Source organism: Andrena cerasifolii, chromosome 11 (assembly GCF_050908995.1).
Source record: "Andrena cerasifolii isolate SP2316 chromosome 11, iyAndCera1_principal, whole genome shotgun sequence".
Taxonomy (NCBI): domain Eukaryota; kingdom Metazoa; phylum Arthropoda; class Insecta; order Hymenoptera; family Andrenidae; genus Andrena; species Andrena cerasifolii.
Genome location: NC_135128.1, coordinates 9,615,884 through 9,632,686, shown reverse-complemented (window position 1 = coordinate 9,632,686; position 16,803 = coordinate 9,615,884). Strand labels below are relative to the sequence as shown.

At 51.3% G+C, this 16,803-nt stretch overlaps 1 protein-coding gene across 2 annotated transcripts; it reads right to left on the bottom strand.

Annotated features, from left to right (window-relative positions):
* Positions 1-569: 569 nt before the first annotated feature.
* Positions 570-16,709, bottom strand: LOC143374729 (uncharacterized). Of its 2 annotated transcripts, none has more exons than XM_076823115.1 (3): positions 16,557-16,707; positions 14,617-15,440; positions 570-3,420 (listed from the first exon to the last, which is right to left on the bottom strand). In XM_076823115.1, the coding sequence occupies exons 2-3, from the start codon at positions 14,974-14,976 to the stop codon at positions 3,391-3,393; spliced, it is 390 nt and encodes a 129-aa protein (XP_076679230.1). In that variant the 5' UTR covers positions 14,977-15,440; positions 16,557-16,707; the 3' UTR covers positions 570-3,390. The 2 variants fall into 2 exon arrangements, with proteins under 2 accessions (XP_076679230.1, XP_076679229.1); XM_076823114.1 differs by lacking the exon at positions 570-3,420 and adding an exon at positions 11,553-13,266 and having other exon boundaries at positions 16,557-16,709.
* Positions 16,710-16,803: the final 94 nt, after the last annotated feature.

The following is a 16,803-nucleotide window of genomic DNA, read 5'->3' as shown; positions in this document are numbered from 1 at the left end:
CCTCGCCAGATCGTCGTGTTCGTGTCTCGTATAGGCCTGATAAATGGTCTGCTTCCAATAACCAGCATCCTTCCACGGTTTTCACCGTTCCTCGTATCACCCTGTCCGTGTGACCTATTTCTCGATGCACCGGGGGGTGGAGAAAGCGCCTGCAGAACGGCAGGATATGAAAATCTTCGTTCGAAATATAGAGGTCACGATGTTACTGTTTGATAACGTGGAGATCGAGATGATCGCGAGATTCTAGGTTGAACAGGTAGGTGCTGTTAATGAATGACGTCGATAGGAATTTCCATGAGGTCTACTTGACTGTCTCATCTACACATATATCTACTAATACCACGCTCCAGGAAGTGTACGTGCGTAGTTTGAAACTAAGGCCCGGCAAACAGAACTTCTCCTAAATAGTTCATGCACAATCAGTGAAAGGAATGAAAGAAGTTTTCAAGGGAGAGTAAATTCAAATAGGAGTGGATTCCTAAGGTAATTACTACGTGTCACAAAAGTATCTTTAAATTAGTCTTTATAAAGTGTTCCAATACCTTAGTTTACCTACAGTTCCCCAGAAAGTTGTAGCAGGAATAGAGTTATAAGTGTTTAGGTCGCAATTGTCCTCGGTAGCACACATGGCTGCCTATACGTTTCCTATAAATCCAAGTCGTTACTCCGCCACGTGGATCCAACACCTTTCACGCGGAGATTAATAAGGAATCTATATCGCCATCGAAAAAATGCTTCTCCTCGGCGCGAGCAACGCTTTAATCGCATCCTCTACACCCAGTACTCCTAGGACTATCGTGGGGTCCCATCCGGACTGACCGCATTCTCACCCGCGTGACGTCAGCCTCGAAAGAGATCCTCTTTACCGCGGCCACGCAGAGGAAGGAAGCTCATGAATTTGCGCCTGGCTACATGTCGGCTGGACGGCCTTAAAAATTCCCGGTGTTCGTTTATGGCCGGCTAATTAGATTTTTATCTTCATTAACGGCCCGCCCGGCGAATCCAGTCCCGTGGATCGCCTCTCCACCGTCTGTGGTTCACGCATTGCTCCCTGGGGCTGGCTGTACCGGGTGTCTCGCAATTAATTCGCATCGATTACGGCCGGCGCAGATAGCGATTTTAATTTATCCACGGGGACAAGAGGCGTTTGCAGGGATACCTCCCAACTTCCAAATCCTTTCTCTGCTACCTCCGAAGACTCCTCGGTACCATCGTCTTCGAGGACTCACCCAGTGATCCTTTCGAGGAGATCATAACCTGGATGAACGCGTTGTGGGTGGAATTGGACTTCAAATATGGGTTTCGATGAGTAAGAAGGACTATTAGGACCTAGCCAAATGCCTAATGCTCGTGAAAAGTTAGCTGCGCATGCCCAGGTCACGACACCCCTTGTCAATCACCGCAAAAGCGGCCAACCAGCTTCCTTCTTCCCAATGAACTTCTGCTCTCGCAGGAATGCGAAATCCTCGACCATCGACCTCGTAACGTTGCATCCGTTCCGAGGAGGCTCGGCTCCGAAGAGAAACACGGTGTTACACGACGCGGGGAGCTGTCCCATAGATCCGCAACGGCTCCCACGTCCCGTAAATCTTCTTGGAACGTCCATAAAACGGCATTGCCCTCTTCCGTATAGGACAAATGCATGCGCGCAGAGAGGACCGAGAGAATGATCTCTGAAACGTCTTTCAAGCACCATGATCACCTAGCTTTACGACTCTCCTTTAATTCCCCGCTCGTCCTTTTGCTCACAGATTAACCTTCCATTCTGATCCTTCGCGCCGTTGCTCATCCAGCAATTCCATGCCTACGTGCTGATCGAATATTGGCAAGGTGTCAGTGTTTCGTTCGCATCCGCCGTCTTACGAGCTCGAAATAAATTCTGATTCCTCGGAGGTGGCACGAGGAGGGAGCGGGAAAAAAAAGAGGAGATACGAAGGAAGTGGACGGAGAAGGGGGCAGGTGAGCCAAGTCGAACGGTCTTAAGTTATTCATGAATTCGTTTAATCGGTTTCTGCGCCTATCTTGTTTTCTAGGTTTTTACGTCGGCCTGGTAATCAACGTTAATTCGTAGAAAACCGTACCAGTAACGAGGACTATAAATTCTTTATTAGCACGGGGGACTCTCTCCTTCTCCCTCCTCGATGGCTCCGCTCCGCGAGCTGAATAATCGAGAGACTGCAGCTTGTCACCGAGTCCAGGATCGGATGGAACGCTGGGAGGTGATTATTTACAACGACCCGAGGAGCAACCTTTTAAATCGCCAAATGTCTCGCCGCGGGAGCCCGCGCTCGATTCACGACTTCCTGATGTACCCGGCCGGCCTGGATCGCGAGCGATCTAACGCGACGGAATTTAAACTGCTCCTTGCGCAGATCGTAAGGCTCGTGACTGGCTGGAGGTAGATCGCTCTCGATCGACTTTCGTCCAGCGATAAAGATACACCATGGGGATTTATGGAATCATTCTTCTGCTTCGCGTTTTCATAGACCGCTCTGCGCGCCAGGAAGCCGGACGGAGATTGCATAATCCGCGGGGATACGCGTAGTAAATTGCTGTTTTATCACTGCTCGCGCCGGGACGGAATCATTCAGGGCTGAAGTAAAGGAAGACCGAATGATTTCTTTCTTCGTCTTGAGTGCTAAAGCAAGCTCAAACGAGCGGAAAGGAGGAGTTTTGTCGCGATGCTGCTCCCTTCGCGGCGAATAAAAGGCTACTAAAAGGAAATGGAGGTCGAGGCGAAGCACGATTCGGTAGATAATCGATACCAAGGCTCCTTCTACACGGTAGAATCCAAATGTTCGGAGTTTGGCCGAGTTCCATCGGTCCTGGAACCGCTAGTTACCGGTTTCCAGAACACGCTGGTCCGGGATGAGCTCGTGATCGCAATCTGCCGGTCCAAAGGGCCCAGAGGGAAAGGCTACTCCCTCCTCGGCCCGACCTACATCAATATGCTACCTTGGAATACCGATTTACCTCCAATTACGATCCGATTCCAACATATTTAACAGTGATGCCTGCAATCTCATATCGCAGAGTGTATCGAACATCTTTTTAAACAGAAGACATTGCGCTGTATTTCATGAAATTACTTTCCTTCGTCTCCATCAAAATTCATTCACAAGTCCGTATCTACTCAGTGGATATTTTTAATAAACTTCTACGTTCTTGGGCCTTTTTTTTAGAACACCCTCTATATGTTCACCGCAGCCTCCGACAAATTGCATTATTTATCCCTTCACTTATCTCATAGGCACCAGAAAATCCAGCCACTTGAGCGGCGATTAATCTTGAATTCTATCCTCACGAACTCATCAGAAGTCCTCTCAGGTCGGAGCGATCCTCGAGCGAGGAGCGCTTCTTGCCTCGGCCCGCCTTCCGTGCTTCGTAATTTCAGAATCTTCCGCGGGTTCCTGGAAGTTCCTAGAAAGTCACGCGGCGGATTTCAGCGAACTTAACGACCCTCTGGAATTCTTATTGCCGCAATGAAAGCCGCTTAGCCGGGCTCTCTCCCCGATCCTAGGCGATCGAAATGCCGCGACGGGATCCGAGCGGGCAGCCGTCGCTCCCTTTTTGCCGCGCGTTTGTCCCGAAGTCGCGGTTTCTGGGAACAGGGTGGATCGCGGGGACCAAGGAATGCGGAGGAATGGACCAGACGCTGCTCCATATTTATCGTACCGACCCGTCAAAGGCCCCCGCAAACGCAAAACCCCGCGGCTTATAGGCCGAGCGCGTGCACAAGAAACAAATCAGCGTTATTAATTAATTTAACTGGCCCGAATCACCCCCAAAGAACAGACGACTCGTCCTCCACCCGTGCTTCACTCTGAACGCGTGTGAACGGAGAAAACAAGTATCCGTCAACCTTCAACCACCACTCGAGGGTGCATTCCATTTATAGTAGAGAATTCCAGGACATTACGGGTAGTCGAGTAGAATATGGAAGAAGATTAATCGAACCTGACACACGGGCGTCCCACGAACCCTGGGTAGCTTCCATTTCTTTGCTGCTCATTGCCGATCTGTGATATCCTATCGGGTCTATCGGTTCTCGAAGGGACCTCGGTCAAACTTCTGACACAATCTCTGGGGACAAGGAAGGGAGCTGGCTCGAAGGTCTTCTAGTTTCCTCGGTAATCGAGGTGGGCCCGGGCCATACGCTGCTCAAGGCGCACTAATGGTGCGTCTAAGGCACCCAAGGGGAACAAAATGAATTTTGAAGGCAGAAGAGAGGACGCACGATGCTCGGGAGGCAGGGGAAGAGTAGTCCCGGGGCTGGGCATGGCTTACGACCGCTTCTTGCTAGAAACGCATGAATAATGCAACAATTGGCTGGAGAGCAGGGACGATCCTTTGTTTTCGCAGGCCCTTCGTTACCAGCCGCCAAATTGCTCGCGAGCTATCCGCCTCGGCTGCTAGTCACCGACCAATTTCCTGCACAGAGGAGTGCGCTTCAGCTCTGACGGCCACCTTCTTATTTCGCGAGCGATTAATAATTACGGGCCGTAGAATCCTCGTCAAACCGACGGTGCAGCTGCGGCTCACTTTGGACAGAGAGCTGTCCATACACGAGCGGCGCGAATAATCTGTTCCGCGAAATGAATTAGATTAGCGAAACCCTGCGTGAGGATAGGTGGATCTGCACGATAATGCCCCGTCCAAACTGTCCATGGACTCGAGGTAAGTATGTCTGTTTCGCGAGGGGATTGTATAATAGGTAGCTAAACACAGTGGTCTACAGAAATTGCAATTACAATTTTTTAAAAAAAAAATTCAACTTGGTGTGTCAGCTGTCTTGAAACATCCACTGTTTGCACAGGTAAAGTCACAGACTTCGTTCTGGATAGTGATGATTCTAGGCCCCGTTTCATTAGACTTGGCAAACTATTTGTAGCTACATGTATCGTTAGCGTACCCAGCGTTCGATACTCTCGCAGGCATCCGCTGCACTTTGGAGATTAGTGGGACACAGCACGGACTAATTCCAAGTGCGCGAACCTGCAGTTCATATTTGCATCGTTAGTTATCAAACGAACACCTCGTCGCCGTATTTCGGGATCATTTCCGCGCCAGGGAGAGCCGAGCAAAGGGCAGCAGATGAAAGCCAGTATTCGTAGGAATTATCTTAATGAAGTGTCACTAATGTCCACCGGTGCCTCGAGTCCCGCGTTTCTCTCCGGAGATCCTTTCCGAGATCCTTCATCCCTGGACACGTCAGGTAGCCGAGGCCTGTGTTCTCGACCGCGAGCAAAGAGGGCGACCAAGATTCTCTATGATAAAGTGGCCGTGGAATCTCGAAATGAGGTACAAGCCGAGCCTTTCTTCTCGGCCAGAATCGAAGCGATGCTTCGGAAGTCGAACGCAACGAGTTTGACGGGAAACCGTGGCGCGGCAGGTGAAGTAACTCGAGCCCCGTCGGCCATAAATAAGCCAGAATTTCAGGATCCGTGTCCCTCTATCGCGCGCGTGGAAATTCCACCGGGTTCTGACAAAAACGTCGCGGCGCCGTGGGACAAGCGATCGCGATAAATTCGTCAAGTGCTGCGACAGAATTGTATCATTAACGGCCATAAAGTCTAACAATACTTGGGAATAATGACGGATCCAGGTCAAACGGTCGGGTCGCTGATTTTACAGCGGCATCGACGTTCAACGAGGTCGTCGTGATTTACGCTCGGGCGGCTTATAATTATTTCAAAATCCGCGGGGGAATTCAGTTCCTGTCATCGGGAGGCTGGAGAAGGGGCCGAGAGAATATAGGAGCTAATGAACGCGCCGCGGACATGGCTCCGTGAGAAAACGCTCGGTCCAGGTAGAGGGACGCTCGTCTACTCGCGGTATACGTATATATATATATTTTTAGCACAGGCAGGTACCGCGCGTCTATGAGGGGTAAACACACGCTAAAAATCGACGCCTCGGACCGGGTGGAACCGAAAAACGCCCCCTCATCCATCCTGGACACCCTCTTTCTCTCTCCGGGGCCCGCGCATCGACAGCAATCTTCTCCAGCTCCGCTGGTATTGGTAAAAACGTCGGCGTGGTACCTGTTTCGATTTACCTGAGAAAGGACTGTTGCTCCCAGGCTGAGGTGGAGGGAAGGAGACTGCCGGACGGACACTTTGGGCGACGGTCAGCGGATAGAAAGGGACGGAGAGGTCAGCCCTCCGATCCCCTGTCATTTGCCGCGAGCTTCAAGTCCATCCTCGAGAGCCCCGGGGCTGGTCCAAGCAACACGCTGCCGCGCATCTACGAATCCTTCTCTCTCTCTCTCTCTCCACCCACTCATACACGCGTAAATCCCGGCGGTGTGGTACTGGTCGAGCACTCGCATACCTGGCCAGACAGTTGCCATACCCTCCCCCGCCGCGCCCGAGCCCACCCTACTTACCTTTATACCTTTATACCTGCCACGGACGAGCTTCGTGCACCGACGCGGAGATACACGCGTCATTAAATAATCCCGGGCCGACGCTCATCAGGATCTTTACGAGGCGAAATAATATTCGGCCGAGCCGTCCCCGCGGATAGCCCCGCGATATTTCACGCAAGGATCCGGCCGTCTCCGTCCTCCTTGCACCATCCCCGTAGCTGGGCCATCCTCCTGCCTCCCCCCTTTGGCCTCGCTCCTCCATCTCGCTCTCTGTATCTCCTCGTCAACGGTTACTTTTCTCTTCTCAGATTTATTATTCCACCGACGAGAACGATGGGCCTTTATTTGCGTTAGTTAGGGCCGCTCGCTGGAAGGAGGGTGTGCGCTTTCGATGGGTGCTCTTTGGGAGAAAAATCAGCGAGAGGGTTGATAGTCATTTGAGGGAGTTGACGGTAACACTTGTGACAAGGACACGCAGAATTCTAAAGAGAAGATGCTGTGCCTCGTATCTCGTGGTCGCCACGTTGCTGTTAAGCATTCTGCGGAGAGAAGGATCGCGGCTCGGTCTAGATACCAGCGAGAACTATTATGGCTATTGAAGCGTGGATAGAGGAATACTCGACGGAGCCAATTAATCGTCCAGCCTCGTTTCGCTGTTCACGACTATTTAGGTATTGTTTTTAAATCCCACGCGTCGCTGGGATACTTTCAGATGTCCGTAAGCGATACCGTGCTACGTAAATACGTTTAATTGCGGCCGCGCTGGTGTATCTTTGCTCGTTACAAAAGCCATAGAAACGAGAGGAAAAAACGTTGCGCAAACTAATCCACCGTACAACCCAAACCTGGCTTATGATTTACAGCGCGGAGCAAACGGAAGTTCAGTGGATCGTGACGGTGGATTTATCGTACGAGTTATACCTTCGAACACCGCGGAGGAGATTATCCTGGCGATTTGCAGGGTGAGTTTAAATGGGCGTCGCGAGATATATCAGGTGTATCCTGCCTGTGAAACCCGAGAAAAACGTCCCAATAAACTTTGTTTCTTACATGCCGGCCAGCGGTAGGTGGTTCCATGTTCATTGCTACTCTCTCCTCGCATTTAGCGCACATAGCACTAAACGTTGTAATGCATGCAAGCTTCCCGACGCTCATTTACACTCGCCCTGTATAATCACGATTCAAGCACCCCGTCTGAAGAGTTGCCAGCTTCTTACGCGTGCAAAGTCTAATTAACGGCGCGCAGGGAATCCAGCCGTCGAGCGCCAGACCGCTGATCGATATACAGAGCCGGGGACAGATTCGCAGCGCGCACGGTGTATCCGGATCTTTATCTCGGGACAGAAAATTATTCAAGCGTTCGAAGAAGTGAAAGCTCGGGTGATATTAGTTGAAAACCATGTATCTTTAATTTGACGGGCGCAGCGGTACTCCCAGCTACGAGCGTATCACTGCCAGCAAACTTCCTAGTTGATAAAACGAATAAACCTCAGCGGTTTGCACATTTTCCTTAATCCTGCTATATATAGAGCCGCGTAACCGTTGCATAAACATGATAACGCGGACGTTATCTAAACGTTATCTAAATTCTGAGGAATATCCTTCTACACATTGTATCCTCGACAAACGCAGTCACCTACGTCCACCTGGTACCCTCAGAAACGAACTGTCCGCGATGCTTCGGGGGACAGTAATTTCTACCAATTTTCATATTTCAGACCTCTCCCTATCGACTGCAACTGCGAATTCGTCCCCGCCAGGCGCGATTCCCGGGGATTCGTCAGTTATTAGCACCGCGAGGCCTCAGACGTCGAAATTGCATTCGCCAGCAACGCTGCTCCGCTGGTATTATTCCCCGTTCAGCCGGATGGCATTCCAGGCGGACCGGAAACTCCAATTTCTCGTGTCGCGCCACCTGCCCTCCCGATAATTATTCCAGGAGCGCGCGTTATCGAGTACACCAATGGGCTGGCGTTAACTTCTATTACGCTCTCCAACTACGATCCAGGCCTCTGACTATGTACCATAGAAATCCCCGGCTCGCGTGTTTCACGCGACTCTTGTCCGCAAACAATGCTCGATCTTCGTGGATCTTTCCAATTAAGCGGAGAGGGGCGGCGAGGGCTGCTACGATCAGGTGCAAAGGCAGAGAGGGTGCACACCCAGTCGGTCGTGTTCCTTTTTCATAGCCGAAGGGCACCGGCGGGGGAAGAAGAGGGAGGCGAGCCCCGAGAAGTCTCTCCTGTCTCTCTGCTTCCTTTTTCCTCCGCCTCCCTCTGCCTCCCCTCGTTTATACGTTTGCTCGTCCGCTCTAATGCAAGCTGGCGACACTCGCCGAGGCATTCCGAGAAGAATCATAATTCTGCAATTTCGGAGGCACGCGGCTGAACCCTGGTCCGCTGTCGCTGTCCGCGGTGTCCTTTTTTCCTGGCTAATTCCGCAGGTGTACGCGCCGCGGAGCGTAAGCAGCCGTCGTCGACGAGGATTCGCACTCAAGCCCGCTTTCGAGTGTCTGAGCCCGCCTGTATCGGCCGGCCCACATTGTAGCCTCGGTGGCTGCGCCTGTTTGCGTGCGGAGGACGCCGAGGAAGGGCTGAGGGGGACGGGGGGCGATCGGTGGCTTAGAACGTGTTTAAGGGCCGCGCCGATGGAGGGAGGAAAGAAAGAGTGTAACTATGGCGTGCTGTAACAAAACACAGTCCAGAAGTGGACCGAAAGCCCGCCAGCCTAGGACAACAAAGGCCCCTGGGTCTTGCCTCGCGCGATCACGTTCGTCCCGTACCGCCTCACATACTCTTTCTTCCTCGGCTTCTTCTTTTTATCCTCCCCTCCCCCTCGCCCGCCGACCGTTTCTTTCCCTCCCACGTTCACGCGCTCTTTCTTCCTCCCTTTTTCTCTATTTCAGAGGAGGGTTGGGAGGCAGTCTCGAGGCAAGAAACGAGAATTTGTCGCTATATTCTTTATCGCGGCGATCCTCGGGCTCTTGTTGCATTGTGGGACGGAAAAATGGCGGGTCACTCGTCCGGCGGCTCCACCAGCGAGTGTGAGTTGTAAAAGTTTATGTCTGCGTTGACTCCTTGGGCTGCCATTAAGAGTATCTCCGTGGCCACGCAGTGAAGCAGGATTCAGAGTGCGGCTAATGCTTTTGGGGGATGAAATTAAATCCCGAGGTTTGTATAAAATCAAATGGAATAGGAGAGACAGGTCGAAGGTATCCTTAAATTTTAAACCTGACGACTCGGAAGAGGATGTCTGAGAAGATGTTTGAAGAAATAATGAAACGTCTTTCAAAAAGTCTTTCCCAACATTACCTCCACCCATTTCAGAGCCAGCGAAAGAGTATCCGTACTGCAGAATCAGTGGTGAAACAAAGGGACGTTCAATTACGGAACGCGAGACGTTAATCCAGGTAAGCGTCGCACGGATTCCTCTGCCTTAAGAAGAGCGACCGGTTCAGCGAGTACCGATACGCACCGCGAGCGGTCCATTAACAATAATTTCGACAGTGAATCGGCCGGGGGAGCGGGGGAGGGACACGTCCGAAGGAATCTCGGCAAAAAGGAAACGGGAGAGAAGGAACAAGGAGGAGAGGGAACCCGTGCGCCAAACCCGTTTGGCCGTTAGCAGTCGCCTTGCCGCGTGCACGGCCGTGGAGCTCGCCTCCAGGACGATCTCGTGCACACGGCTAAAAGTCCGAGCTGATCTTTTGCTCCTGCCGGCTTGTACACTGACCTATATTCGATGGAACCGGGTCTGGGGACCGTGCAGCCACCGGGGAGACCCACTACCCTCGAGAACTCCGCGGACCGAACACGCGCTGCCTGCCACGGTCTCCTACCCTCCAGCGATCGACGTATCGACATCCACGCGCTACGTGCACGTCGGCCTTCTTTCGGGCAAATTTATCGCCACCCGCGCTCCCGATAAACACGACGATCGCGTACATGCCCCCGGCTCGTTACATCGAATGATGCAGCCGAAGATCGATGCAGCTGGCCCGCGAACCCTGGCCGACACCGTTGGCTATTTACGCGGCCGCGGTGCTGAATCTTTCAGCGACGTGACGTATATACTTGGAGGACTATCCGGTGCACGGTAATCGATCCCAGGTCCGCGCAGATGGGATCTGCTGATCGGTGGGCTTCTCGGGAACCGCGTGGGTGGGTTCCCCGAGGTGTTAGCTTTTCACGGGTTCAGAGACGGCGCTCCCAGGTTCCTCTATCTATCCGCGATGTTGGCCGAGCACCGAATGGCTTCTGTGTTTCAGTGAAAGGTGGAGGATCGTTTCTCTAGCGCCTTATTGCCGCGCGTTTAATGAAACACCGTGAGTTATGGGAACGAGATATATAGGAGGTTTTTAGACCGTGGCACGGGGAACTCGCGCGCCAAGGAACGTTGTATAAAAGTCTTTGGTAACGACAGGTATTTGCTGCGGCAGCGGTTTACGAGGCCGAGATATTAGCGAAAGCGAGCTAGGCGATGTTTCAGCGAAGCTGTTATGTATGTCGACGGTAGCTCGCGGTAGTCCTCTGGTTTCATTGTATTTCGGAATTTATAGATTGAGTTTTGATCGAGTAGACATCGACTGGGGATACTGTCGAACCTCGGTAAGTCGAAAATTTTCTTCATTCCCTTCCGTTCCGCTGTAAACACCTCTACCACTCGAAATAAAACTTAACTCGAACTATATTTTGCATGTTAAATCCTGTATTGCACCTCTGCAACTCCGAGTTCAGAAGAACTCCGACCTTTGCAAGTCGAAGTTTACTTCTATGTACCTATGTATTACGAAATTTCGTAGAAAGATCTCAAAATATTGAGGAAAATGTTTTCTCTGCATTATTCACGATTGAAGATGCTATTGATTTACAATACACTGAAATACTAGCACAATTTTTTTTAATATGTAATAAAGAGTAATATTTCGAGCATAAAATGTGTTTTATAATTATTTTTATATATGTAGGTATGTATGTAGTACATAAGTTGTAGGTATATTAAATATTGGATTATAGGTATACAATAAACAATTGACCTTTAAAACTTGACTTTGTCTTGCTTTACAGTCGAAAAATTAACAGTCGTACAAAGCCTCTGTAAGTCGAAATTTCGTTGGTTGAACCTCTCGTACTCGAAAACTCGGTAAGCCGAAACCTCTATAATTCGAATATTTTTTCCCTTCCCTTGAGATTCAAGTTATCGAGGCTCGACTGCACTAGGATAATCCGGGTGTACCTAGCGTAATGTGATAATTTGTTAAGTAGACTGCACTCGCATACTTAAATAGTAAACTTAATATTCTCTAATTGACCCAACAGAAATACAGTATAAAATATAAAGGCACATTTTAACGCGAATCAGCCCGGTAATTGAGTCGCAAACGTTCATCGGTAAATTCATACATGAGCGTGACGTTATCGGAAATGGTACATCCCATAAATATGCAAAGTTTCATTTATATTCGTTACGTGTGCTCGCGTAAAGCTGCACAGCCGATATGACCCGAGAATCCTGGAATCACCCGGACCAATCGATTAACCCGTTACAATTCCAGCCGCCCCAATTTTCCAGCATCGTTATACATATCTCCTCTGCCCCCGGCCGCCCATTACAGGACGATTTTCACTTTCCAACAGTGTCCCATCGATTCGTCCACCGGAACGATGCGATTAATCGCTTACTCTTCGAGAAGACAGCGATACGTTCCTGACGTTGAGAAACGATCGATAATTGACTGCATACAGCCATCCACGGGAGTCTCGATTAAGTTCGCGCGATCGTCAATGGTGATAGTAGTATAGTTACGTTTAAATGCATGGCCGGTGATTTGCATGATTACAGGTGTACGATTATAAAGCGTGTTGTACGCGCGACGGAGATAAGTGGAGGGCCTCCCTTCGCCGATAAATACACCCGTGATTGATACCAGGACACACGTCCTGCGATATCGATTCAAAGAAGCGACAGCGCGGTTCCAGCGCGCGAAAAAAGCTGTCGCGTCGACGCGGCCGCGATGAAACGGTCCCCTGGCCGTTAATATTTTATCGGAGCCGATCCGTATGGAGAGCTGCTGGCCTCCGAATGCAAATATTCGACAACCGGATATTTCGTAAATGTCAGTAATTCTCGGTGTTTGCGCTAAACGAATCTGCTTTTAACCCGTTCGCATGACACGCGCAATGAGCACGTTGTACAGTGATTTCCATACCGAATAGAAAGTAAACGTATAAATCAGCAACGGGTGCCCAGATACGTTCTTCTTGCATCATCGATCGTACGAGAGCAGTTCCTGACGAGTTCAGGCGCGATTGCGGTAAACACGCAGCGTTGGATTCCGCGGTAGGTATATTTGGAGAAGAAGCTCAATTTCCTTCGAGCTTAACAGCTCGAGATATTCCTACCGCAGAGACTCTGTTCTGAGAATATTATCTGGGAAAGCCTCGCTCTTAATCTCTGATGGTGCGATAAAGCCTTCCTCCAGGATCCAATCTCAAACCACACCGAAACTGACAATTAAATATTCCCGCATCCCTTGCCCCAAAGAAGACCACTGTTCTAACGACACTTGGTCCCCTCCCTTGCGAAATCCCCCAGTATCCCGTAGCGTTATTAAATTCTCCGAGGATCGACCTTGAGAGACGAAGCGTGGCCCAGTTTCCGGTCTCGCGCTCGCGTCACGCCCGTTTTCATCGGGCTAAAAAGGAAGCGTTCCAAAGAGGCTCGATTCCATTTTCCACCCCATCATCTCGTGCCTGTCTCATTAGCACTTCTGACCCTCCAGAGGAGGATGTGTGCGCGGGGAGTGTACGACTGCGTCGGGCGAGAAGGATGCCGAGGTTGAATGCAGCTGCAAACGAGAGGCACCAGCATAGCTGCGGCTTCCACAGAACTAGCCCCTATGAAAGATGCAGAGGCGCTAAATGAAGACCCGCGGTCACTGGATACCGTGGATATCAGGGATGACGAGCAACTAGGGCGAGAGTGCTCGCTTTGATCGCCTGCCATCTTTCATTTTCTTGCGTTCACCCCGCTCGTTCCGCGGCATACAATTCTTTCAGCCGGAATAGATTAGTCGGCTTTCCCCTGGCGAACTAGTTCCCCGGAATCCTTCTGGTCGCATTAAAGTAACGTTCACCCCTCCCACTGATGATAAATTAACGTCGCCCAGCTGGGGATTAATATTTGCATATACGAATATTATTGCGGGCTTGTTGCGCAAACGCGGCCGGTACCATACTTTCTACTCCGTATATAAATTATTGTAAAATTGGCGCCCGACCGCTGGCGATACGGGAAATAGAAATTGTCTCTGTCGATGATCGCGGTGGATGGAATGTCTGCGTACGGACTCGAGAAAGTAACGCGGCTGTGTAACGTAATATTGCGCAACGCGAAGTCGAAGAAATATTGAAATAGAAATAATTCGCATTCCGAGCTGCGCGGCAAACAGTTGTGCTTTAACATTTCCCCTTCCCTCCGAAAGCTTTTACGTAAAGCAGCATGCACGCGTAAATATTGCTCCCTGGAATCTGCAAGCTCGATGGCGTCTTGTGCAACATCCACCGCCGTCTTCAATTTGCATCGGATGTACCATACTGTTATGCAGAAATATCATTCTGGGATTCAATAAAGGTGAGCTTCCGCGGGACGTCGAAGTTTCGATCCAGTTCTTCTCCACGAGTGTTTGACTGAGGGAGATAACACCGCAAGAGGAACGACTTCGACTCTCCCAACTTGTAATTGCCTCGAACTCAAACTAACTTTTCGAAATTCCCGAAGACCTCAATATTGGTCGAAGAAGATAACAGGGAAATGTACACTCTCGAGGCTGTCACTGCTCTGATAATAGATAAGCCCATATGGCTCCGTTAATTGATGTCGTCTTTTCGCGCGTACGTATGTGTATTCACGCGTACATGGATGATATACACGTGAATGGTCTGATTCTTTTCAAACTTTAATTTGCCCGTAACTAGTTTACTAAAGCCTCGTTTCCATTTCCTAAAACCAAGTTCCCACCTAGGACTCTCTGAAGCAGGCCGTGGTTAAGAAACCTTGACCTACCCAACGCCTCAGAGTACCGAGTCCCAAAGCGACCACACGATCCGCTACCACTATCCCAAACTCCTCCAAGCCGCTTCCCGCAGCGACAATACACCTCCGCTTATCACTCACCCCTGCCAACGATCCGTGGCACCATGCTCCCTAAACGCGACCAGGTCCGAGGACACAGGTAAGAGACTCACCGGATTGTTGGTGAGTGCCGAGGTGGACGCAGCGGTGGGATGATGATCGTAATCCAGGTACTCGTTCCGATGGTGCCTACCAGGGCCGTGTCTCTCCAGAGGGACGTCCCTAGCGTCCCTGGGGTCCCGCTCGTCCCTGACGTCGCGAAGGTCCCGCTCGTCCCTGACGTCCCGGAGGTCCCGCTCGTCCCTGACGTCCCGGAGGTCCCGCTCGTCCCTTAAGTCCCTGACGTCCCGGTAGTCCCTCAGATCCCTGAGGTCCCTGTCGTCGCGCCGGTCCCGAAGGTTGCGGAGGTCGCGCTGTTCTCGGAGGTCGCAACGGCTCACGTGGTCCCGTTCACCGCGAAGCTGCCTCGACATCGCCGTCAGCTCCTCCTCCTCCGAGTCGAGCAGCTGCTGCTCGACTCCGCCGCCGCCTCCGCCACCTCCAGCACCACCTCCGCGTCGGGCGGGATAACGCCGGAGGTCACACCATCCTACCTCCTCCTCCGCCCCTCCGGCGACCTCGCCGCGGGGCAGCCGAGCCGTGCCTGGGGCCCTCACGACCGATCTGACTCGAACCTCCTGCCCCCGCGGCCCTCCGGGGGGCTCCACCACATCACACCCAAACGCTACGCTCCTTGGACCCCTCACGACCCAGCTCTTCTTCTGCCCTCGCCCACCCTCGCCGCGCGCTCTTGGTGCGCTCCGCGGCGGAGCTCTTTTCCCTCTCGGTTGGCTTGATTGCAAGCTTTTGTCTGCGTGCGTCTGGCGGGGACGGCGCGGCCAACGGAAGTGGCGAGAGAACGGCTGGAGAAGATGTGGCCGGAGAGAGGCTCGAGTATCTGTAAACAGAGAGCGAGGAAGGGGTTAGCGCGATCGATTCGAATCTGGTCGGAGCCCCCAAGTGCCTGGAGAGTTTGGATTCTCTGTACGAGATTGTGTGCTCGCGGGGAGAAGAATGGAGTCGGTTTCGATGATCTCGCGGAACTGCGGGAGATGCTGCGTAATTTTGTTGGGGAGAGGGGATGCAAATGCACGTTGGATAAATGTTTACGCCAAGCTTTAAGCGGATGTCGATTGGTGGCAGAGTGTAGACAGCAGTCTAGTTTAGACTCGATATAAGCAAACAATCGAAACCGTAGGTGTACTCTTACACACACAGCGAAACGATGGTACCGTCTGGCGAGCGCGAACGGTGTAAGGAAGTCGAGCCTATAGCTTCCAACAGCGTCTGGTATACGATACGACACTACCGCAACCACGTAAGATGTAAATTGAATTTCCACGCTGTTGCCATCCGCTGCGGTGGATAATTCAATTTAATTTCAGTGAGCCAAGCAATTTTGATACGGCGACACGTGCTCGCTTATTGTCTCACCTGACGTACCCATCAATGCTTACCTCTACATCCTTCGATATTTACGTTTCTTTCACGCTGCAGGTCACGAGATTCTATTTACCTTGCGAAGATATCGCGCGTAGTAGAACGCGAACAGATACCACGAGAATTACAAATAATTTCGATACAGTTGTCCAATACACGACTCGAAACAACTAAACAGATGTCCACGCAGTTGAAGCTAAGTTTATTAATAATTCTCAATGACAGTATTCCATAAAGCCGCCGCAAATTGTCCAGGCAAAAGTACACACTCGATAAAATCAAACGGTACATCGATGTCGTCACTGCATATTCCGCGAGCAATCTATTCACGTATCACGGTTGAAGATCGAGGCGGACAGTTTCCACAAACGTCTGTGCAAACGGCCGATTGTATCGTCGTCGTGGCGATCGTTACAGTGATAACAAGGTCGCTCGCGATCCGTCAGATCGATTAGCATTAATTAACGCTACCACCGGAAGACGTCGTCGTTTGATAGTAATATACGCGAGCTTCTCTCTCTCTGCCAAGGTCAGACCAGACCGTTCGAAAGTTATGGCAGCTCTGCACCGTTACCTTGGGCAGCTAGCGCAGAAAGTGACACGCTTCCAGCGTGAACCTGGTGAGATCCAGACCTGGGCGAGCGCGGTGGTCCGCAGCGAGGGAATCTACGCGTTAACTGGCGTGAAATCAAAACGATAAACCCGGTGCGTAAAGTCCTCCCTGCCGTTGCGATCTCGCTAAGGGTAGGAGGAGGGGGTGAGGGTGGCGACGAAGCTCGCCCAAGGTGGGGTGAGTTGAGGTTAGGTCACGCCGCAGACCG